Source organism: Sphaerodactylus townsendi, linkage group LG09, assembly GCF_021028975.2.
Source record: "Sphaerodactylus townsendi isolate TG3544 linkage group LG09, MPM_Stown_v2.3, whole genome shotgun sequence".
Lineage (NCBI taxonomy): Eukaryota > Metazoa > Chordata > Lepidosauria > Squamata > Sphaerodactylidae > Sphaerodactylus > Sphaerodactylus townsendi.
The window spans coordinates 721,682-745,669 of NC_059433.1; the positions used below are offsets into that span (position 1 = coordinate 721,682).

The 23,988-nt window shown below is 45.9% G+C and overlaps 1 protein-coding gene across 4 annotated transcripts in view; it reads right to left on the reverse strand.

The window, feature by feature from the left end:
* MYO10 (myosin X) overlaps positions 1 to 23,988 on the reverse strand; it is a 293,414-nt gene that overhangs the window by 197,686 nt on the left and 71,740 nt on the right. For 3 of the 4 annotated variants that reach the window (XM_048508397.1, XM_048508396.1, XM_048508399.1), the window contains exon 2: positions 19,370 to 19,468. The exons of the other annotated variant lie outside the window; for it this stretch is intronic. In XM_048508397.1, coding sequence (XP_048364354.1) covers positions 19,370 to 19,468 — 99 coding nt within the window. The remainder of the gene's footprint in view (positions 1 to 19,369; positions 19,469 to 23,988) is intronic. 4 annotated transcript variants of the gene reach the window in all.

Consider the following 23,988-nt stretch of genomic DNA (forward strand, 5'->3'; position numbering starts at 1 on the left):
TAAGCCAGGGGTGGGGGCCGGATAGGACATCAATGTGACTTAGCTGAGCCAGGGGAGCGGTGTGGGGGCTGCCTCAGCTTGCCCCAGAATGGCAGGGGGTGGGGGGAGTGCCTGGACTGGTGAGTCCACAGTGGGTCATCAGGCCCACAAGTCGATAAGGAGCCGGGGGGGGGGGTGTTGCAGGCCTGATAAGCCCCCTTAAAGGGCTGGATCTGGCCCCTTGCTGCATTTATCCCTGTTTTAAGCCATTCTACAGAGAGATGGTTGACACTCTTTCCAGGTACAGAAAGTTCTGTTAATGTATAAAGATCTGAAATCCTATTTCCAGTCTCAAAATTCATGCCCTAGCATTACCAAGGACTTTTTGAAGCACACTTATGGTCTCTATACTCTCAAATGACAGTGTGCTGGAAAGCCATCGAGAAGTTTGAGGAGGGAGTAGTTTCAGCTGTTGAAGCAATAACTCTTTCCTCTCTTCATGGGAGTCAAACTTTCCACATCCTCTACCTGTACAGAGAAGACAAGAGAAATATGGCTATTTCTGACTTCTAGTATTGGTATCCAAGCCCCAGTCTTACATATTTTTCATTTGCACAATGCTGAAATTTACTTCAGCCTGCCTTAAACTGAATGCTTGAGGTCCTTGCTGAATCAAAATCCTGTCAGATTACAGAAATCCTGTTTCGTCAGGGCTTCTAACCCATTCAACACCACACTGGATCTCAAAGAGATGAAGCAGAGGAAGGAATGCAAAATACTCTATTTTGTTATCATAAATGATTGTCATTTAAAAAGGAACTAAATTAACATTCATTTATATTTTGGCACAGATGGCTGATGGTACGAACACCCCATCCTTGCCACAAAGGTGAAAAGCACTTTGTTTAGACACCAAGAGGGATTGTGATGTTTTGCAACTGATACGTTTGCTTTGATCAATTTTTCACATAAATCATATTTTCCCATTCCACATTTATAAAATTGTGTTAGAATTGAAAAGGGATTTTTAAGTTTGCCTTTTAACTGAAGCCTAGATCTATGGAAGCACTTCAAAAGGTCCTTCTGAACTTAGTACAAGCAAAAGACGGGGGGGGGGGGGGGGGGCGACAACCTTCACTGATAAGTTGACATCGTTGAAAAAGAAATGATGAGGCTGTTTCCAATACACACATTTAACATATTTCAATAATAAATGAAAGCCTCATTAACAACATTTCCTTAAACATTTTGCTTCACTTTTTCAAATGAAATACTTGCTCCTCCGTGAGGTAATTTTAGTGACATCTTCACAGTTAGCAGAACAATAATTGCTTTGGTGTTTCCAAGAACCAGCCCCTCCCCTCTAGGAAGGAGATCCATGGAAGAGGCAAGGGTGTTTTTGGATAATATATTTGGAAATCACCCAATGTTGTATTTAAAAGGTGGTTTTTTCTCCACCCCCCACCCCAGACACACACACACACACACACTTTAATCTTATATTGTAAAGTCAGTCAAATTTCTGGTCACTGAAATCGGTGACTAGAGCTGTGAATAAGCAACATAGATCTTTCTAATTGCCTGAAAACGGACCAAGAGTTGTAGAAACATTAAAATAGGCATCCTTTAGGTCTAGGATTACAACCCAGATGTAGGAGGATGTCTAAAACAGACAGCATGTGAAATTTGGGAATGTTTAAATATTAACTGGAAAGTCTGAGGTCCAGTATCAGCCCCTTAACACCGCTTTATCAACAAGAAACTATCTGGAATAAAAACCTATTCCAGAAAAAGGCGGACTAAATTGTCTGATGGCACCCTTCCTTCAACAGCAGAAAGAAAATGAAGAAAATCTGAAAGGAGGTGGTGGAGAAAAAATGGTACGGGTGAGTTTAAAGTGTAAACGATAACCAAACTGTATTATAGAAAGTACCCACTGGTAATTAAGGACCACTGGTGGTAGAACAGTGATAATCTATCCAGAAAATCACATTCCATATCCAGAAGTCTGGCCACCTGTATTCCTCTGGATCAGGGGTCAGCAACCTTTACCAACCAAAGAGCCATTTGGACTCGGTTTCCACAGCCCTGAAGATCTATCGAGACGTAGAGGCAGCTCCGTACGGAGCCCCCTCCGGTTCGGCCCCTCCACTCACTTTTCCTTCCAGCGCTGGAAGGCGGAGCTGCCAGGCAGGGAAACCCCCTCTGCCCAACGGAGAAGAAGCTGCCTGCTCCGTGGGGCAGAGTGTGGATGGCATCTGCAGTCTGCCTGGTCCCACTGCCTCTCGTGATGCGAGAGGCAGCAGTGCCAGGCAGGGAAACCCCCTCCACTCTCTGGGGCAGAGGGGGGATGTTGGCTGCGGCCTGGCTGGTGCCGCCGCCTCTCGCGCTGTGGGAGGCAGCGGAGCCGGGCAGGGAAACCCTCTCTGCCCAACTGAGCAGGCAGCCACCAAAGCAATTTGTAGAAACTGGCTGAACAAACTTGATATGACAGAAGGGTAGAACTAGGCCAGCCAGATCTCCTGATACACAGCAGACCTCCTGCAGCTCCTCAGCCTGCACTGGCACTCCCAAGACTAGTAAGAGAAAAATGGAGGGAAATGCAGAGGAGTGATGGCATTACTCCAACCTGGGACATCACTTCTGGGGGAAAAACCTGGAAGTGATGTCATGAAGCAGGAATTTGCTTAAATCTATGGTTTAATGCTTAAGGCCAATGCATGCCACATAATGTCAAAGTGCTTAACCCCTACCTTCCCAGTGGATTGCTAGCTTCAGCTGGCAACCCTACCTAAATCCCAGAAAAGGACTTTTGGCTGTCACTATCTGAGCAGGAGACATACATGGCAAGGCAGGCAAAGAAGGGAGCGGGGAAGGAAGGGCAGGCCGAAGTCCAGGCCTCCAGGAGGGGAGGAAGTGAAAGGAAGCTGAATGGAAGAGCCAAGAAACAAGGGTTCTGAAGGGGTCGGCAGAAGGGCCGTGCAACAGGAAGGAAAATTGGGAGAAAGTATGGAGAGCATCACAGTTAGGACTGCAAACAGATAGCAATCCTAAATAACCAGCCAAATCTCTAGCTCCAACTTTCTTATAGTCTAATAGGGCATTTTTACAAAACGATTAAAATGGTAATATAATAGAATAGGAGCCGCGTGGCGTAGTGGCTAAGTGCTTGCACTGCCATTCACATGGTCAGGAGTTCGAACCTAATGGGTCCAGATATCCCGCAGCAATCATAGTCAACTCAACCATCCATCCATTCCTTGGTCGGTAAATGAGTACCTAGCTCATAGCTAGGGGGTAAAGAATAGCCGGGAAAGCAATGGCAAACTACCCCACAAAAATGGCTTGCCTATGAAATCACTGCTTGCAGTGGTACCCCAGGGTCAGACACGACTGAAGGGGAAACTTTATCTTTATAATAGAACGGGGATGGTTGTTTCCATGATGGACGGTAATGTCGTCTGTGCCACTGTTTATGGTACGTATCCCCTCCATTTTCACTGCCATGCCCTCCACTTTTATAACCCTCTTTCTTAATTATGGTATGTCATGTTTTCATTTGCATAGTTTTTCTAGTTCAGTAATCCTAATTTTACCCCACTGCTTACTGGAGGTCTTTGCTATCTGACTACAGGTTTTTTGTATTTAGTAATCCATTTGAGTGTCAGTGAGAAAAGAAAGCTATAAATGATGATGATGATGATGATGATGATGATGATGATGATGATGATGATGATGATGATGATGATGATGATGATGATGATGATGATGATGATGATGATGATGATGGTGGTGGTGGTGGTGGTGGTGGTGGTGGTGGTGGTGGTGGTGGTGGTGGTGGTGGTGAGGGGATGATAAACAACTCAACTACCGTCATAATTCATTTCTGGTACTTTGGTACTTTGGTGTCAACCCTCAGCTGGAACCCAAGCCCTTCTCCAGTGCCACATTTCTGGCACTTTCACCTTTTGTTATTTATTTGCATTCTACTTTGCATAACTCAAGGTGGATTACAACGTTAAAAAAAATACGATTACGCCCACCAATAAAAAACTGATTAATTAAATGCAGTCCCTAAATAAAACAGGCTTCAACTGCCTCCTGAACATCAAAAGTGAGAGGATTACTGGTACCTTTCATACCAGTGAAAGACTACCTGATTGTCACGTTGTGTGAAACAAACAGCGCATGCATTTTCCAGCCATGGTTCCTGCTACCTGAATCCTGGTTTTTCAATGCATGTACCAAACAACTTCAAGAGGAGGAAAAGCATACACTTGAAAAACCAGGACTCAGGTAGCAGGGACCATGGCTGAAAGATGCATGTGTGTGTATCTGCTGAACAATACTATACATTCTTCCTTACACATACTGAAACACATAGTAATGTGTTAGGTCTTGAAATCTTAAGCCAATAAACAAACTCTGAAGTATTGATCAGTAGCGTTTATTGAATAGGCATCGAAAAACTACATTTGGCAAAGCCAGTTCTGAGGAAGCTGGATTCACAGTCCTCTTTATCCCCTGCAGAGAATTCTCTTCCCATTTTCCCAAGAGTTTGTGAAAAAGTCTTTAGAGCTACAGCGCTCCAAGGTTGGCGGCAGATAGCAAGAGAAAGCCACCTGGCTTCCTGCCCTACGAGATAACGAATGTAATACAGTTCCCATGGGACAGAAGTACCAGTGAAAGCCTAGCTGTCTACAAACAGTGTGAAGTCATAAAGCAAAGATCAAGGAAAGAATACACAGATGGAAATGGATACATACAGCAGACTACATGTATCTTTCTAGCAGCAGCAATTTGTTATTTTATGTAATTGCATGGTTCTGGGGATGTACCGCAATCACCTAGAATAGACAGTATCACCCTGACATAATATATGCTTTGTTTCAAAAGCCAAACCATATGTTTCTCCAACACCCAAATCATTGAACAATTAAGCAAGTCCCACATCCAAAGAAATTGTGCTTAATATTTAAACAAATTATACCCCTGCTCCACAGATTTTCCCTCTTTCCACAGAACAGTTCTTGTTGCACAAACAACTGAATTCTGTCCTACATCTTACAAAAGGCATTTAAAGTGGTAATCTGTGTGCATCTCCTTTAATCTCACAAAAGCCCCTCTACTCTCTCTCTGTAGAGCGAGGATAAGAAAAGCCCAAGAAAAGGACAGATGGACTTGGTTTTCTTTACCAGAGCACCAGAACCGTGAGCTGAAGTCTTAACTGTTTACATCAGTGAATGCCAGATGCCTTGGTGGTCCCAAAAGTAAAGAGATATATTAGGTGTTGGAACAGTTCAGGGTGGGAATAAGTGCTAGGCAACCTTTCACAGTTCACAGAACCCTTAACATAAAGGTACCTGCCCCACAAAGATTATAATCTGTAACAGGCAGACTTGCTCAACAGAAGATGAAGGTGCCTTTGCTTTTAATCAATGTAATTTTGATGCCATCCTTGCTCTAAGGAGACTCAAACAACCCTGAAGTACTGAGCTAAGAATAGAAGGTAGTGGGAGATTCCAGAACCCCCCCCCCCCCCGCTCCAGCACAAGCTCCTTTAATTAACCCTTTAAATCACATCCACTTCACAGGAGACAGATTAGTACTGAAAAACAGCTTGGTACTTAAAAACTCCCCTGACTTGCCCACAAAAGAGGAAAATGTAAGACAAATGAAGCCTTTGTTGAAAAAGCTGCTAAGAATTCTATGTTTAAATGGTCTTCAACCGAGTACCTGCAGCTTGACTTGGGGCGGGGGGGGGGGGGGGAGTTGTCTTACCAGAAGCAGACAGGAAAACAAAGGAAGATTATCATGGTTAAAAATATATTAAAATACAGGTTCTGAGGCTGAAGAAAGCTGCTCTTGTTGAGCAGAAAGATGAGGAGAAATTAGCAACCTACAGTCCACTTACGGAGCATGCTACCTGGCACTATGCTACATACCTGGTACCTTCTGTGGGACTATCCACAAAGACAACAAGAAAAATCAAAGGGATAGAGCACAATAGTTAACAAGTTATAGCATCCATATGCTACAATTCCTCCACACAATCATTTGCAATGGCCCTATCCTGGGTGCACAAAAGCATCCAATTGTGAAGGGACGGCTGCAACGTGACTCTGGCACAAGACATACATATGCTCAAATGCAGGGTCACCTTTGCTTTTGACTACATTTTGTTCAAAGATTTCTGAAAGGGGAGGGGGAAATCACAATGGCCGCAAAACAGAAGGCCCGACAAATCCCCCCCCCCCTTCCTCTTTCCCTGTGATGCCTTCACAGGTCGTGGCCATGCAGATGAGAAGGCAGCGAACAGGCCTTTCAATATCTTGAAAAAGCTACACAAAGCCTGAAGGAAGGTGCTGCCAACTACAAAAGGCTGGTCAGTGTCACTGACTGTGGAAAACAGAGGTCCTTGTTCATTGTTATGTGAACACGGCTCTCTACGCAGTGCCCAACTGACAGCTGCCATTGGCTCTTTTCCCACTGGTGCTCCGCAGATGCTTAAATCACCCCATGGTGAACTCTGACATTAGAACCCCTTCCCCAGGGGCAGTCATGGTGCAGTTTTCTCAATAGGTCTACTCCATGCCAGAGTTGGCCTAGACTCGCTGTGGTGGCGAACCTATGGCACTCCAGATGTTCATGGACAGGGGCTGGTGGGAATTGTAGTTCATGAACATCTGGAGTGCCATAGGTTCGCCACCACAGGTTGCCTGATTTTACTTGAGGGTATAATTTTGTTAAAAAACCAACTTAAGCAAAAATACATCCAATGTGCCTAAACATATTCCTTCTAAAATTCAGCACACACTTTCCTTTACATCTCTTAACAAATTCCTAGCTGGAGAAAAGGGGGAAATGTAAGCATCTATAGAGCATATATGCAGGGAAGGGAGGTTTCATCCTGAATATATGTCATTCTGGTTATGCAGAAAACATTTTAACTCAGAGTCTAGAGGGGATCTTTTTTCAAAATGCTACATTAAGAAAAACCTACAGGTGCCTCTTATTTGAAGCCCAGCATACTGGCCTACGCTCAATTTGCTGGCATAATGCCACACCGTGAATAGCTTCTTTGTTAAGAAAACCCATGAAAAGTTTTTTGAATGACAAGGTCTTTTTACTAGTGATACTTACCATCTGTGGGTCTTTTGAGGGGGGCAGAGAGAGAGAGAGAGAGAGAGAGAGAGAGAGAGAGAGAGAGAGAGAGAGTCAGAGTCAGAGTCAGAGAAAGTGAATTTTGGGTTATTACATCTCAGCTGCTTCCATTTACAGTGTTTGGATCTGAAAGTTTTTTTCTTTTTTCCCTTCGTCTCTAGAAGAAATAATTTTTATTTTCATGTTACAGATGAAAGAAAGAAAGAAAGAAAGAAAGAAAGAAAGAAAGAAAGAAAGAAAGAAAGAAAGAAAGAAAGAAAGAAAGAAAGAAAGAAAGAAAGAAAGAAAGAAAGAAAGAAAGAAAGAAAGAAAGAAAGAAAGAAAGAAAGAAAGAAAGAAAGAAAGAAAGAAAGAAAGCCCATTGGATACTTACCATGAACAACCCTCCTCCTACGAGGTCAGGAGGACATCGTGTGTTGTGTCGGGTGATTCCCCACCCCTTTTCCCCAGGGAGGCAGGATCAAATGTCTCACTTCCTGTCTCCCTGCAGAGGGGATCATCTACTTCCAGTTCCAAAGTCTGACTAAGCAGTGAACCAACTCCATAAACTAATTCAAACTTGTTCACTATAAAGAGAGCCATAACTTCACCAACAGTGACAGGAAGTAAGAAGAAAACAGTCTGATCCTGAGTACAATTAAATGGAGGAATATTTAATGTTAGCTACTTACTACTGCTTTTGAAGATGGCAATGGGAGGGCCAAGATGTCCTCCTGGTCTTGTAGGAGAAGTATCCAACGGTCCATTCTCCCAGAGGCCAGATGACATCTTGGTTTGGGACCTTCTAGAGCAGGGTCCCCTACTCCTCTGACACAAGCTGCAGAATGTGCCAAGGGATTCCATGGCAGATGGGTCAGGCATGGAAAGTCTGAAGATGGCTTTGTAAATGTGAAACTTCCTAATAATTAAGTTTCTTGACTAATTAAAATACTCAAATAAAAACGTATAGTACTATAATATACCAACCTACTTCTTTAAGAGATGGGACATCCATGTCTGTGCTGAACCACATTAAAAGGCTGGTTGGGTCTCACCTGACTAAAGGCTGAAATGGAACAGCCCAGTCAGATTCAGTGAGATCCAGGTCAGTTAAGATCAGTGGTTCTCAACCTTCCTAATGCCGCGACCCTTTAATACAGTTCCTCGTGTTGTGGTGACCCCCAATCCTAACATGTATCCATTTTACAGATGGAGAACACTGATGCAGAGAGTTTTAGGTGACCCCTGTGAAAGGGTTGTTCGATCCCCAAAGGGGTCGTAACCCACAGGTTGAGAACCACTGGTTAAGATACATAAACGGGGTTACTTTTAAAGTAGTGGCATTTTAATTGGTCAAGAAACTTAATTACTAGGAAGTTTCACATTTACAAAGCCATTTTCAGACTTTCTACACTGACCCATCTGCCATGGAACCCCTTTAGGTCCGTCACAGAATCTCAGTGTTTGTTATTAGGTTTCTACTCTGCCCTTTCCCAGGATTCTGAGGCACATGGGAAGGGGCACAGTCAGTTTCATGCTATTAGGAGTTGCTCTGATGCTAAAATGGGACAAGTTTATTCAGATCCTCAGGCGCCCTAAGAGCAGCACAGTGTCATTTTTAGTGTGAAGCTTAACTTCAGAAACTCCTGAACAGGCAGGGATGCTAAGCTGCCACCTTTCCACTATGAAAGGTCAGATTTTCCATTGGTGCCAAAGATCCTGTTTGCCCCATTTCCACTCTGGACAGAAACAATCAGCAAGCCTCTGTTTGGTCCATCCACATGGATGCAAATATTATACTCTGGTTTCTCTTCAGATCGTTTAAATCTTTCACTTTTTATTAAAGATTTCCATGGAGAGAGGATGCAAATATTATTGTTGAGTGAGGTTGCAGTGAGAAACAGAGGGCAAGTTTTCCAGTTGCCACTGGGCCAAACGAGGAGGTGCGTGGGTCACAATCTCTGAAACAGGAGTGCCAGCCTCTTTGTCTGACTCTTTGGCTTTCTCCAGTCCTGAATCTCAGAGAGGAATGAGGCTGTCAGCATATTCAGAGGTGGCAGAGACTGACCCACTCATTGGGCCAAGGGAGAATGAGGTGTCCGCAGTTGTTGATACTACTGTTAGTTAGCTAGAGTTTCTCTAATCAACCTTGTTATACTTTTCCATGTTGCAAAATGTTTCCTAATTATCTGTGCTCCTGTTTAAATGAGGAATTATAATGCCATGAAGCTCTCTTCAGAAACCAAAGAGTTTGATGGCTGGAAAAAGGGGAGCCAGCGCCAGATCACTCAGAAATCTTGGGCAGCCTTGGCAATTCTGGGGGAGGAGGGGCAGGTCCATCTGCAGTTGAGAAAGAGAGAACCCCAGAAGGGAGGGGGCAGTGAGGTGCTGGGAAGGGGGAGCTCGCCTTCCCCTCTCACGTGGTGAGGACTCTGGAAGTACGGAAGAGCTCTTTTTTGCTGGGGGGGTGGGGGGGTGGCTTCTTTGTCAGTCTGCTGGCCTTCTCATGTAGAAATCCTGAAGGAACCCCAATAATTCCTAAAAGAGAGTCTGAAGCACCCTGTTTTTGCAGTGTAAGTACCAAACAGAAACCAAGACCTATAACAACGGCTATGACTAAAAGAATCACATGGAACTGGGTCCCAGACTTCTCAAGAGACAAGACCTGGCAGCAAAGGACAGTTTCTTAGAAAATGTGGTCCAGTGTTGGCTACTGCAAGAGTTACCATCACATCTTTTCCTCCTGAGTAAGAATCAAATTGTTTTTTTCACACGGAAGCCAAAACTTAATTCTGTTAATTAAATTTGATAACCACATGTATTTGATCCCACAAGAAAAACAAATCGTCAGCAAGTAATACAAGAGTGCTCTGCCCCGGGTGTTCTACAAGCACAGTGCCCCCATGCCCATAAATGACCTGGCTGAATGTTTTGGGGGGCTCTGCCATGCCCACCCCCAGGATCCCTGCTCACCTCTCCCTCCCTACCCACTAGAGCTGCCAACCTTCAGGTGGGGCTGGAAGGTCTCCCAGGATGACAAATGATTTCCAGGTGACAGAGATCAGTTCCCCAGAGAACATGGCCGCTTTTTGGAGGGTGGAGCATTATGCCCCATTGAGGTCTCTTCCCTCCCCAAACCCTGGCATCTACCCCCAAACCTCCCAGAATTTCCCAGTCTAGGACTACTGCTTGACCGTCCTGTCCCGGCCTGTGTGTTCAGGAGCTGCAGGCACCCTGCAAGCACTCAGTCGCAGCCCCCTGCTCACACACCCTTCCCCCCAAAGGTGCTGGCCAGTGCATGCTGTTGGGAATGCTGCTGCTGGGTACCACGCACACGCCTTTCCCACGAAGGCTGGGCAGCACATGCAGCTGAGGCACAGGTGGCAGAGGGCAAGGGAGGGGGGCAGGGCAGGGCGGGGCAGGGCAGGGCAGGGCAGGGCAGGGGGTCACAGCAGCAGGCCTCACCAGGTTGCCAGCAGCTGCCCTGCCTCACAAAAGGCTGCCTAAAATCTTATTCCTGTTGGGTCCTCCAAGACTGAAGGGGCCACTATGAGAAATATGAAGTATGGTACAACTTTTTATGATAATATGGCAATACTTACTTACACGCTGTGGAGGATCTCCAGCTGGCTGCAGAGGCGTCATCGAGGAGGCCGGTGGCAGGGACCTCCCCCTGTGACGCCTTTGACGCGGCGACGCTGCGACGCTGTGGGGGGACCCCCATCCGGATGCGGAGTCCGGCCAGACGCCGTATTGACATCAGAGGAGATCAGTGGCAGAGATCTCCTCTACGACGCTGTGACGGGGGCCTGTCCGGGCGCCGTGGCGCCGCTGAGGGAAGCCAGTGGGGAACCTCCCTTTCAATCACGGTGACGGGGAGCCGCCTTTTAGCGGCCCCGACGAGCTTCGACGGGCAGTTGCATATTTTGCTCCACTTGGACTTGAGATCTGGAGGATCCCTCCCCCCCTTTTTATCTTCCTCCCCCCCTCCCCTCCCCTTACCCTGGCTCCTCCCCTTGCCGCTTGTTGCTGATGGGGACTGGACTCGGTTGGCACTGATTGCCGGTTCTGGTTCGTATACCTACTTTCACTGAGGACCGTAGGCAGAGGCTGGTGGCAGGAGCCTCTCCCTATTGCCCATTGCCTAGCCATCTGGCGATCTTGGATTTAGACTATGACATCACCAACGGGATGAAGTGGCAGTGACTCCCGACTGATGGGTACTGGGCTATGTGATCGGGTTCTGGGTTAATAGGTTGGATCCAGCATCTGTTATTAACAACCACTATTATTTAACCATCTTACTGTTATTAATTGGGCGCTGCACTGCATTAGCACTTTATTAATCTGCTGCACCACTTAGAATTAGTATTTAAAATTAGTTGTTGCCAAGGCCAGGGAACAGAGTTGTTGAGTGGCTGTTGGCAGCTAGTATATATGTATGTATATAAGTTAGACTAGTAGAGTGGATAGTTGTTATAAACTGCTGTTAGGTGTACCTGGCCTTTATTATGGGAGGGGATGGCAGCGGGGGGCAGTACGCGGGAGCCAGGAGATCCCAGTAGTATGGGGACGGGGTAGATATGGCGGTAGGAGGGGGCCATATGAGAGAAGGGGGAGGAGATGCATTTATGCTCGGCCCCCTTCTGGCCTCCGGCCTATCCCGAGGGATGCGGGCAGAAGGGCTCAGGTACACTCTGCTTCGAGCCTGGTGTTGATTAATGCCAGGTCCATCAACAATAAACCCCAGCGGCGCTCCGAGATTTTCTCGGAGAGCAACAAATGAACCTGGCCTGTATCACCGAGACCTGGAGTGCGAGAAAGATGAGGCGGTATCGCTCTAAACGAAGTCTCACACCCGGGTTTCGCGTGTGTCACCCAGCCCCGAACACAGGGCCGGGGGGGGAAGTAGCAGTATTCATCCGGGATGCCATGCGCCTTCAGGGCAACCCCTGCCCCTCAAATTCCTATGGGTTTTGAATGTGCTTGGTTTGGAGTAGTTTGTCAGGAGAGAGGTTGGCCGTCTTCACCAGATTGTGCGATTAAGCCCTGGCGCACCCGGCGATAGCCTGCCCACGGCTGCTGGAAGTGATGGCTGAGTGGAAGCGTTGCGGCTTCCCCCGACTTATTGTCTTGGGGGACTTTAGCGTCCGTGTGGGGCTATGCCTCATGCCCAGCAGCAGTGGACCTGGTGTCATCCATGGCGGCGCTGGGACTCTCCCTAATAAACACCGAAACCACCCATGGAGGCGGTCACGCGAGACCTGGTCTTTGGGGCAGGAGTGGATATGGCGGTATCCTCTGTTAACAGAGTGCCATGGTCCGACCATTTTGCCCTGAAGGTCCGGATGGATCGGCCACGCCAACCCCGTCTAGGCGACGGACTCATTTTTGTCCGCCCGCGGAGACTTATGGAACCGATCGGGTTCCTGAATGCCCTGCGGGACCCTGAGCCCTCTGGCACCCTCGATGAGCAGGTGGTGGACTGGAATTCCAGGCCCTCCGATGCCATCGAGGAAATTGCTCCCAAGCGCCCTCTGCGCCCCCGTTCACGGCAGGCTCCTTGGTATACTGGGGAGCTGCGTCAGATGAAGCTTGAGAGACTCAGGCCGGCTGAAGCTGAGCATGGAGGAAGTCTGCAGCGGCCGGGCGGTACGAACAACCTATAGGAGGGCGTTTATGAGAAGGCCTATGAGTTGGCGATAAGGAGGGTGAAGAGTGCTTATTTTTCATCCTCCCTCGCATCTACTAGCTCTCGCCGAGCACAATTATTTCGGACCGTTAGGTCCCTCACCTCCTTTGGTGGAGGGATCTACAAATTCCTCGAGTGGCTGGTGGCTGTGAGGCATTTCAGAGCTTTTTTGCGAATGAAATGGAATTATTGCATCGTAAGACCTTCCAGCCACATTTGATACAGTAAGAGAACTTCGAGGCTCCTTAGCCGTCTTCAGGTCCAAGGATTTGGACCGGTTTTCCCTGCTCATGAGAGTCCGATGTTGACAGGGTCCTAGCTGCTGGTAGCCCTACTACCGGTCCTCTGGCTCCGTGCCCCTCCTGGCTAATAAAGAAGCTTGCCGGAAGGTATTACGACCCCACCTGTTGAAAATAGTCCAGCTGCTCCGCTTGAGCAAGGAGTGTTTCGAATTAGGTTGAAGGAGGCAGTGGTCCGCATACTCTTGAAAAGACCATCCTTAGATCCTGGTGATCTGGCCAATTACACGCCCCGTTTTGAATCTTTCGTTTCACCAGGGAAGGTAATGGTGAGAATGGTGTTGGAGCAGCTTCAGGGTTTCCTGGAGGAGGATTTTGCCCGGCGATCCCTTCCAGTCAGAAGCTTCCGTGCTGGGCATGGGGCCAGAACGTCCTCATCGCCATCACGGAACTTACACTCCGCATGCAGCTGGAGCAGGCGGATCGGCGCTACTGATTTGATTAGATCTTACAGCAGCGTTTGATATGGTCGATCACGGTATACTGATCCACCGCCCTGGCCACCTCTCGTCGCGGGGCACTATCCTTCAGTGATGGATTGCCTCGTTTCTCCAGAATTAGAGTCAGCTTAGGTATAGTCTTGAGGAGGAGGAGGCCTCCCATAAATTTATAGTTGTAGGGTCCCCCAGGGAACGCCTTGCTTTCCCCGCTCTTATTTAACATCTACATCACGACCCCTCGCTCAGCTGGTCGCGGAGTTTTTTGGGCTGGAGTTGTCACCAATATCGCGGATGACACCCAGCTCATTCTGTTGATGGAGGGGGGGCGTACCTCTGCCCCTGTTGCTCTGGCACTGTTTGGAGGTCGGTAGCTGGTTGGTTGAGGGCAGAGCAGGTTAAAACTTAATCCAGCGAAGGGCGGGGAGGTCCTCTGGCTGGGCGGGGAGAGACCAGGAATTCCGGCCGCCCCACGGTCTTGGAGGGGGTTGAGGTTGACCCTGGCATGCGTCGGCCTGCAGCCTGGGGAGTCCGCCTGGACTCTTCATTATCAATGGAGGGCCAGGTGGCCCATGTTACCGAGGTTCGCGTTCTTCCACCTCCATGCCAGGCCCAGCGGCTGGCTCCCTATCTCTCCCAGTCGACTTGGCCACTGTGATCCATCGCGACGGTCACCTCGAGGAAACTGGATTACTGTAACTTCATCATCTGGCAGACGCTTCCCTTCGCGACTGATCCGGAAGTTGAAGCTGTGGTCAGAATCGCGGCAGCCCGGCTTCTGACAGGTGGTGGTTATTCAGATCACATCACCTGTGCTCGCGCTGTCTGCACTGGCTCCCAGTGGAGTTCGGATGCGTCTTTCAAGGTGTTGGTGATGACCTTTAAGGCCTTCACTGGCGGCATGGGGCCCTCAGCATACCCTCTGAGGACGCATCACCCCTATGTCCCAAATAGGCGCTGCGTTCGGCAGCGACAGAGCTACTGGATATCCCTGGCCCTGCGATGGTGCGGCTGGCCTCGACCCGGGCCAGGGCGCTACGGCCCTGGCCTGCCTGGTGGAATGCTCTACCTCAGCTGTCAGGGCCTCTCGCGGGAGTTGTAGTCAGTTCGCGCAGGACCTGTAAAGGCTACTGAAGCTATTCCACTGCGGGCCTTTGGGGGGGGCAATGGCTCGCGGTTTTATCACCCCACTGAAGCTGTCGGGTTACCATCTAGTCGGGCCCTGGCTTCCATCTTGGGTCGACTTACCCCTCCCTTTATTGGCCGCATGGATCGGAAGAAGCGATATTTTGATATTTTGATATCTTGATATTTTAATTAATATACCAATCGAAGCTGTATTAAGTTTTATAGTTTTAAGTCTTATATTTTAATGAATTGAGTTGCACCTTTGTATTGATATGTTTTACTGATTGCTGTTGAATGTGCAACTATTCTGTGAGCCGCCTCGAGCCCTTTGGGGGTGAGGCGGCTTATAAATCACATAATAAATAAATAAATAAATAAATAAATAAATACAACACACAGGTTTCCAACAAAAGAAAATATCCTCCAGCTAGTACTACAGCCTAAAGAAAATCATGACTTTGATGTTATGGCCAGGTCTCTCTACCCTTGCAGAGAGCCAGCGTGGCATAGTGGCAAAGGTTCTGGGCAACCCCACTCTGCCACGGAAAACAGCTGGGTGACTCCCAGCCCCACCCTTGGCTGGTATTTGGATGGCAGAACTCCAAGGAAGACCTCCGAAAGCCTCCTGCCTTGGAAGCCCTGGACCATCGCCAGAAGCCACCTGGGTCTGGACAGCAGGAACAATAATAATTCTGCAGCTGCACACCATAAATCCCATTTCTGAGCCGAGTTTTAGCAGGCTGCGTCACCCCCACCCAAAACCAAGCGGGCCAAACATGCTGAGTCTGTGCCCACAGAAGCCATGCCTGTAAAGATTCTGAGAAATGCCTATATGAAATGTATGTGTGTGTGTGTGTGTGTGTGTGTGCGCGCGCGCTCTCGTGTGTATGTATGTATTTATTTATTAGGGGCTCAGGGCGGCAACATTTTAATAGCATACTAAAACCATAATAACTATATTAAAATATATATATTAAAACAGTTAAAACTGTTACAATCGATTAAACATCCATGTTGAATCAACCGCGTTCTGGCTATGAATAGATGCAACTGTTGAGAATTCAAGCAACAATATGAACTCTTAACGCTTATTTATTAAATCTTGCAGTACTTTTTTTGGTCCATTTACGAAGAGTGCATGCATTGGAATCCACGTTGATTTTTATCTGGTCTTTCCTTTAAGGTGTTCAGCACTTTATACATGTTCCCTCTCCTCATTTTACCCTCACAACCACCCTGTGATGTAGGTTAAGCTGAAAAAGGGTGATTGGCCCAAGGTTATTCGAAGAGTTTCCTGTCAGAGTGGGCATCTGAATCATGCTTTCCTCAGTCACAGATACTCCATCTACTGCACCAGACTAGCTCCCAAAATCATAACACAGCATGTCCCTACGTCACCAAATTCTTTCAACCCAACACAGAGCCAAGAGATGACCAATTCTAGTTAAGGCCAGGCCACAATAAATTTCATCTTATAAAAGTCTGTCTTCTAATTTCCTCTCTAGCAAATTCCACCTGTAAATTACATTATAGCAGAATTCAGTGGCGATGGACTGTCTCTGGTGCAGTATCATACAACTGCAAACTTTTTCTTTTTTAGAATGTATTTCTGGTGTTTGTTCTTGGCTGGGAGGCAAACTGCACAGTAGACTGTTGAAAACAGCAACCAAGTTGGTTCTGGGACAGATGCTCCTTTAATTGAGGGCTGAGCCATATCAGTGTCTTGACACTATCACCTTTTTGACACCTTATCCAGCTTCACTGCACAGTAGTTGCCATCTGTCACCAAGGGTAGTTGTCTGGGGGGGGGGGGGGCTCTTTTAAACTGTTTTCCTTTAACACTGCTCCACAGTGTGTGCATGCACACATAGACTTGAAATCACACCCCACATAAAACAACTTAGTTGTGCACAATGCATTCACAGTGCACAACTCATTCACTTCCATAACCCACATGTTCGATTGCCACAAGAACAGAGATGTCACATGCCCTGTCATAATCTTAGTTGTTTCCCTGTGCAGTATTCAACTGGCTTTACAAACCTGGGTGATCTTAAATGACACGTGCTTTTGCCAGGGCCCCAAGCAAGAAGCCACATATCAAGAGTTCTGAAACAGTTAAGCTTGAGACAGGACAAGATTTCCATCCCTGCCCAAGTAAGTCAGTACAGTGAACCACACCTTCAACTCTCCCATATAAACGACAACAAATAAACAAAATCTTGCAGATTCCTCTTCATCTTGCCAGTCTACCTCTTGTGCATATGTTCATGCCCTTTTCAGTGTAGCAAATCTGTAATTCATTCATTTCTTTTAACAGTTGCTCTACCTGTCCTGAACTGCCTTGGAAGATTTTATGATAACCCTCAGGCTTAAAGTCAACAGAAAGCATGCAACACTTCATAGGCCTGTTGGTGCCAATTTCCTGAAGCTCCTAGAGGCAGAGAAGAAGGCCTCGTACACCCAGCACTTGACATCAGCTCAGGAGAGCAAGCCTTATTACATTACTTGCATTGTAATCTCCTTCTAGGCAGAGCCCTGATCTTTTTGCCTTATGCGAACTTTGTAAAGCTCCAAGGGCACTGAAAGTAATAATAGAGGAGAGAGAGCTGGGGTTTACACACATTTTAAAGATAAACTTATTACCAGGTATGACATAGGACACATCTTCAGACATAACTATGGGTGCCTTCACACCTCGTTCGGATGCTTGGTGAAAGTAGTCAGTTGCTTCCTAGATTGTCCTGTCTGCACAGTTGCGAATGTTTCCAATAGCACTATAACAGTGGGATATTCAACGATGTACAAATGCAGCAGCTACAGGATACCTGTGACTTTTTCTGTGACTTTCAAGGGCAACATGAAAAGATGGTACTGTATGATGGATGGTGGAAGTAGGGATTATCTGCCTCATTCTATAGGATTGTTTTTTTTTCAAGTATTGTAATCTTTATTGAAACACAAAACTATTACATAAAATTAATCAATATAATCTTTACAATTGAACAAAAACATATAACTTCTTATACATAATTTGTTACAACTCCCAACTCGGATATTTATTCTTATTACAACTTAGTATTTCACAAATTCCATAAATTTAAATCAATGTCTTTCATATTCTCTAAATATTCCTAACTAACATGTGAGATACTTTGAAAAATCAGCATTTGTATAATTTGGAAAAAAGAAAACATGACCTAAAGAACATATCTGTGTGTGTGTGTGTGTGTGTGTGTATACTACTACTTCTTTTTTGTTAATTTATTTATTTTCTTTAAACGAAGAAGAAAAAGTAGAATATTCCATGGGGGAAATAACTTGCTAAAGGGGAAAGAGAACAATTTGTTTTCAACTTCTTATTACAATACAAAGACCTTTATTAGGCATATTAACTGCTTATTACAATAGGTAGATATTGAAATCTATCTTCTTGTTTTTAAACTTTTACAGTGGTTCTCAAGTGGATAGAAATTTACTTAAATTGTGATGTTCCAATAGGCTAGATATCTTATCAGAACATCACAATTTAACTACCATATATACTCGAGTACAAGCCGACCCGAATATAAGCCGAGGCACCTAATTTTACCACAAAAAACTGGGAAACTTATTGACTCGAGTATAAGCCTTTGAACTTTACTCAGTAGCAGCTAAAAACAGAAGATTTGGGAGCAAGATGAGATAGAGTTGCTTAACAGAGTTTGCATTAGGGATGAGCAGCTTCCCAGCATTCTAGGAACACAAATGAACCACTGTTTTCCTCCAAATGTAGAATAATTCTGGGATTCATAGCCATGCCAACCTAAACTTTGCTCCAAAGAAAGTCTTTGTCTTCAGCAACATCAGTATTTGGTAGTATGAAGAATTGTATTCATCTAGAATGCAACGCACCAATAACCCTTAGAGGAGAAATGCCTCGGTTTCTTTTAACACACACACACACACACACACACACACACACACACACACCCTAGTTGTAATGCTATGCAGGCTGTCCTTACAGCTTGTTTTTACGGCGCTCTGGTGAGTTGGAAAAAAAACATGCTTACCAAATCCCCACAGCAGCCCCAGCTCCACCTGCCATCTTGGAATTACCATATATACTCGAGTATAAGCCGAGGGGGGGGGGGGCTTTTTCAGCATAAAATTTGCTGGAAAAGTTGGCTTATACTTGAGTATATACGGTAAATTTCTATCCACTTGGGAACCAGTTAAATGCTATAGTTTTCTAGAACTTCAAAACTACTAAAAACAATGTGAAGTGGCAGAGTGTGGTCCTTTAGTTAGACTGTTCAAATAAGCCTGCTGAGACCCCTAAAATCCCTCTGTGAAATGCACCGTGAGCCAGTCATGCTCTCTCAGTCTCATCTCACAGGGTTCTCACGAAGAGCTTTCTGGGAGAAGGGAACATACAAATGTAAAAGAAGGCTGAAGAGAAGCCAGGCTCTTTCAGCTTCATTTACCTCACTGAGTTGTTGTGAGACTAAAATGAGGACGGAAAAACCACATACAGCCTGAAGGAAAGGAAGGATAAAAGTTTACTAGACAAACAGAAGCCTTTATTGATTTCTCACACCCAGCAGTTCTCTCAGAACTCATGTTCTGGAATTCCTGTCCCAACCTCACCCGCACAGTATAAAATCCCGGAGCTGTAATGGTGACAAAGGGATTAAAAGCTACATATTTACCTGATCATAATCGGTCGTGAACACGACGACTCCCTCCGCACAGGAAAGTACAGTACTTGGATAATGCTGGCCATTTTCTCGCAACCAAACTCGTGCCCCCTAGAAGAAGAGGGGGAAAAGCACATAAACAAAGTAATCAGGCCCCAGAAGCTAACAAAAAGCCATCTGGTACAGCAATCCCAATCCAATTCTTTAAAATTTCTCCCATGCAGCAGACTCATCCAAAATCAGATCCCATTAGGTAACCAGAAAACACCTAACACTGAGCAAATGGCTCCAGATTCCAAAATTCCTGGTGATTTGGATGTGGAGATGGAGGAGGCTGGGATCTCAGTAAATATAATGCACGGTACACAGTAGACTCCTGCAGAAGTTAGAGGATCCCTCTTATCCTTTGCTGAACATAGTAGTTTCTTAGTGGGTCTGTAGATTATTTCGAGGTTATGTTTCTTCATCAGTTTCCCTATACAACCAGTGATTTCCTTGATGAATGGTAACCATACATCAAGGGAATTACCATGCAGCTGTGGACAAGTCTACATAGGGACCACCAAGCGCAGCGACCAGATATGAATCAAAGAACATGAAAGGCACTGCAGACTATTTCAGCCGGAAAAATCAGCAATAGTAGAACACGTGATAAACCAAGCTGGGCCCAGAATACTATTTGGAAACCAGAAATTCTGGACCACTCTGACAACCACTATGTCAGACTACACAGAGAAGCCATTAAAATCCACAAGCACATAGACAATTTCAACAGAAAGGAAGAAACCATGAAAATGAACAAAAATTGGCTACCAGTACTGAAAAACACTAGAATCAAGACAGTGACTAATGAACACCACCCAGACAAAGGATGTCTCCAGGCAGTAAGAAGTCAAAGGGCTAGTGAACACCACCCAGAACACCACCCACCACTCTAGGCAGTAAGCAATCAAAGGGATCAAAAGGCCAGGCTACTACAATGCAGATGCCCTCACTAATTGATTATGCTATCTTCATGGTTACTCACATGCTAAATGGGTGAATCCCACCCAACACATGCAAATCAAACTTGCTATCTGCACCCTTTATTATCTTCATGGTTACTCACATGCTAAATGGGTGAATCCCACCCAACACATGCAAATCAAGCTTGCTAACTGCACCCTTTATGCTTGTTAACAGGCAAATGCTTCTTTGTTGCACCCTGGGCATTCCACAGGTATATATATTCCATTTGCTTTACTACCATCAGATCCTCTAAACATGCCAGCCACAGATGCAGGCAAAACATCAGGAGAAATGCTACTAGAACACAGCCACACAGCCCAGAAACCACACAACACCCCAATGATTCTGGCCGTGAAAGCCTTTGACAAAACATTATCTCTTTTGTATGGATGAAACCAGCATCTAGTTCCCACAGCTGCAGCACAAATCTTTAGAATGTTTTGTTATGGCTCAGAGATGCAATCAAATTTTGTTCAGGTTTTCTAATTATTATCTGACATATTTATTTATTTGACTTGCTTATATGTGGTCTTTTGACCAAATGGATCCCAGAATAATTCACAAAATATTCAATAGAGCACATTGAAATCAAAGAAGAAATGCCGCATAAACTCAACTTTACACTACAATCCACATTGAGCTTTTCCCCTTGACAGTGTCATGTGATTTCCAGAAAGACAGGTAAAGGACTTCAGTTAATTGCTCCCTCTCTGTTCCAGGGAGAGGGAGTTCCATGGTTGGGGGTGGGGGGGGACAGGTCTCTGCGGCTGAACTTCCTCTAATGAGAGCCCCTCTGGAGCAAAATCCCCTGTGCAACTCCCAACTCTTTGGTTGGATGACGCTGGCAGAGCACATGTAGTTTAGATCTAAACCATTCAGAGCATCAAAGATCAAGCCATCATCCAGTGTTGAGGCTGGAAACAAAAACTGGAAGCCAGTGCTGATGAGCTGAATTCAGTTCTGACAATATCACCTCATTTCTGTGAACTATCTATTTTTCTATCTTCATATTTTGTTTCCATCACCAAACAACCTATGCATGACTTCCCACCACCAATCCATCCAAATACTTGTCCAAATATTTTGAATTGCGCAAAACAGTGCTGAAAGTTTCTTGGCACAGAATTTGACTAGTCAAATTATTCTGCAATTCTTGGTCTTACTTCCTTAATTTAACTTTTCGGGTGGAGGGGAGCCACGCACTAAACCACTGCTCTGTTTAGGGTTTGCTGTGAAGCCAACATACCCTCACTTGCAGTGCTCCTTATTTCACACCAAGGATCATGGCTGAAGGGCCAGGAAACAGGGGCTGCTGTCCTTGGTTTGTATGAACTGCTGCAGCATATGAAACAGGAAGGCACACACAGTTTGCGACCCACCAAGCCAAACGCAGCACACCACCCTCGAGCATCGTTTGCCAGATGCTTGTCAACCATAACTTTTAAAGAACCCATGTGGACAGGAGCCATCTTAGGTCCTGGTAGAATGATCTGTGCCTTGCGAAGCTGATCACAGAGGTCTTTGCCTCATCAATGCAAACCCCTTCCATCTCTTTCTTTAGCCCAACCCCCCCCCCCCCCCCCAATATCACCAAGGTCTGGCAAGTACAATATCAACCGATAGCAGATAAAACAGACAACCAATGCTTTTTGCCATCCTTTTGCCATTCAAGCTACCGTAACCTAGTATATTCCAGAGGAAGTTCTGTCATGGTGGGATAAGCTGCCTGCTGCACACTGAATCGGGCCACTGGTCCCCCAACTGGCAGCCGCTCTTCAGTCTCAGGCGGACGGGTTTCTTTCACACGACCCCCTGGGGATGCCAGGGACTGAATCTGGAACCTTCTGCAAGTCCAGCAGATGTTCTATCCCTGAGGAAGGCCCCATTCTTGATAGGATAAAACTGCCTGACAGAAAATCTTAATCAGCATTCCTGACTCCCTTGATGGAGAAGCTGTCACAAGAATCCACGGATATTACTGCTGCAGGTATTAATGCTTGTGCAAAATCATTCCAGGATCTCAAGTATTAGATACAATCTGTTCTTTAAAAGTTTGCTAAGAATAATGGAAAGGTGATAATGGAAAGGTATGTATGGAAAGGTATATATGGTGTATATATATATAATGGAAAGGTAATACAATTCTTGTATTAAGATACAAGTGCCTTTAGCTGAACACACATGTGATAAGACTTGCACACAATAAAGACAATATTGTCTACACATCATGTTATCTCTCTACTAAGAGAACAGAACCAACAAATTGACTTCGGTAAGTTCATAGAGGCCCAAACGCCCCTCACAATATCCTTCTTAAGGCAATCACAAACATCTGACTTTGTTTTTTAAAATCCCTTATTCTGTACTTCTGAAATCCTCAGCTGGAGTCTTCCCGTTTCAGAAATAGCTGGGATGTGTTCATATGTACATGAGGTTTATTTTAAGGAAGACCTCGCTCTTTCCAGGCAAGGCAGTCAGCAAAAGGGTCTTCGTCTTCCCTAACTTGGACAGAAACAAAGATTCTGTCAGGGGCCCCTCATGCACCTCAACGACTTGCTGTCAAGCAAGAAAGAGCAAATGGGACGAAAGGTTCCTGGAAACCTCTGTTATCAACTCTAATAAAGAGACCTGGGCAAATGGGCCAAGGTGATTTGTTCTTCAGCCTTCACTTAGATTTAACCCATAGACCAGTGGTGGCGAACCTATGGCACTCCAGATGTTCATGGACTACAATTCCCATCAGCCCCTGCCAGCATGGCCAATTGGCAAACAATGCAGAGAATGCAGAGGAAAGGCAGGAGACACTGGGGGAGGGGGACAAAGCAGCGGGCTAGGAAGACAGGGAGGGATGGAGTGGGGCTCCCCTGGGATTCCCTACTGACTTTTCATCTCACTTTTCATACAAAAAATTATCTCCCACACAACAATTACAATGCACAATGCTGGTGACACATTGTTTACATGAAAAATGAAGACCCTTCTACCAGGCTTACAAAGTAAAAATGAGAAATGCTAGACAGGACCAGAGTAAAATAGCAAGTTGTTTACACCTGGTGAGGGCTCCTCCTTTTTCTTGAAGAGATGGAGGTAGGACATCCACCCACCACCCCTCAGCCCTTTGGCCAAAGACCAAAATGATGTTCCCTTCATCTCTGCAATCCCTGGGCAGCTGACAATGCAATCAGAGGCCTATCTAGCCAAGAGAGAAGCAGCAGCCTCTAACAACTGCTTGTCTGGTCTAAGATGGCTACAGCTAGAGTCAACTTCTCCTTGGAATGGCATTCTTTAGCAGAGGAGACGCTCAGCCTCACAAGTGGCTGCTGGCAAAAAGAAGAGAGTGTCCTTCCCCATATGACTTCCAGCACCATGACATCCACTGTACTCGTTTCTACCAAAAGATTTAAGTTCAGTTGTGAATTAATCCACCACTTCTTCCGGGACCTCACTTTTAGTAAAATGCTCCGAGGGGGTCCTAGTGCCTGCCTTGTTCTCCCCTCCCCCCCCCACCCCCCCGTTTCGAAGGATTTTTTTTCAAATCACCCTTGCCAAATGGTAGGAGATTGAAGATTAGGCCAGGGAGAGGCACAGAAAGTTAAGTTTCATTTTTCCCCCACTCCCCCCCC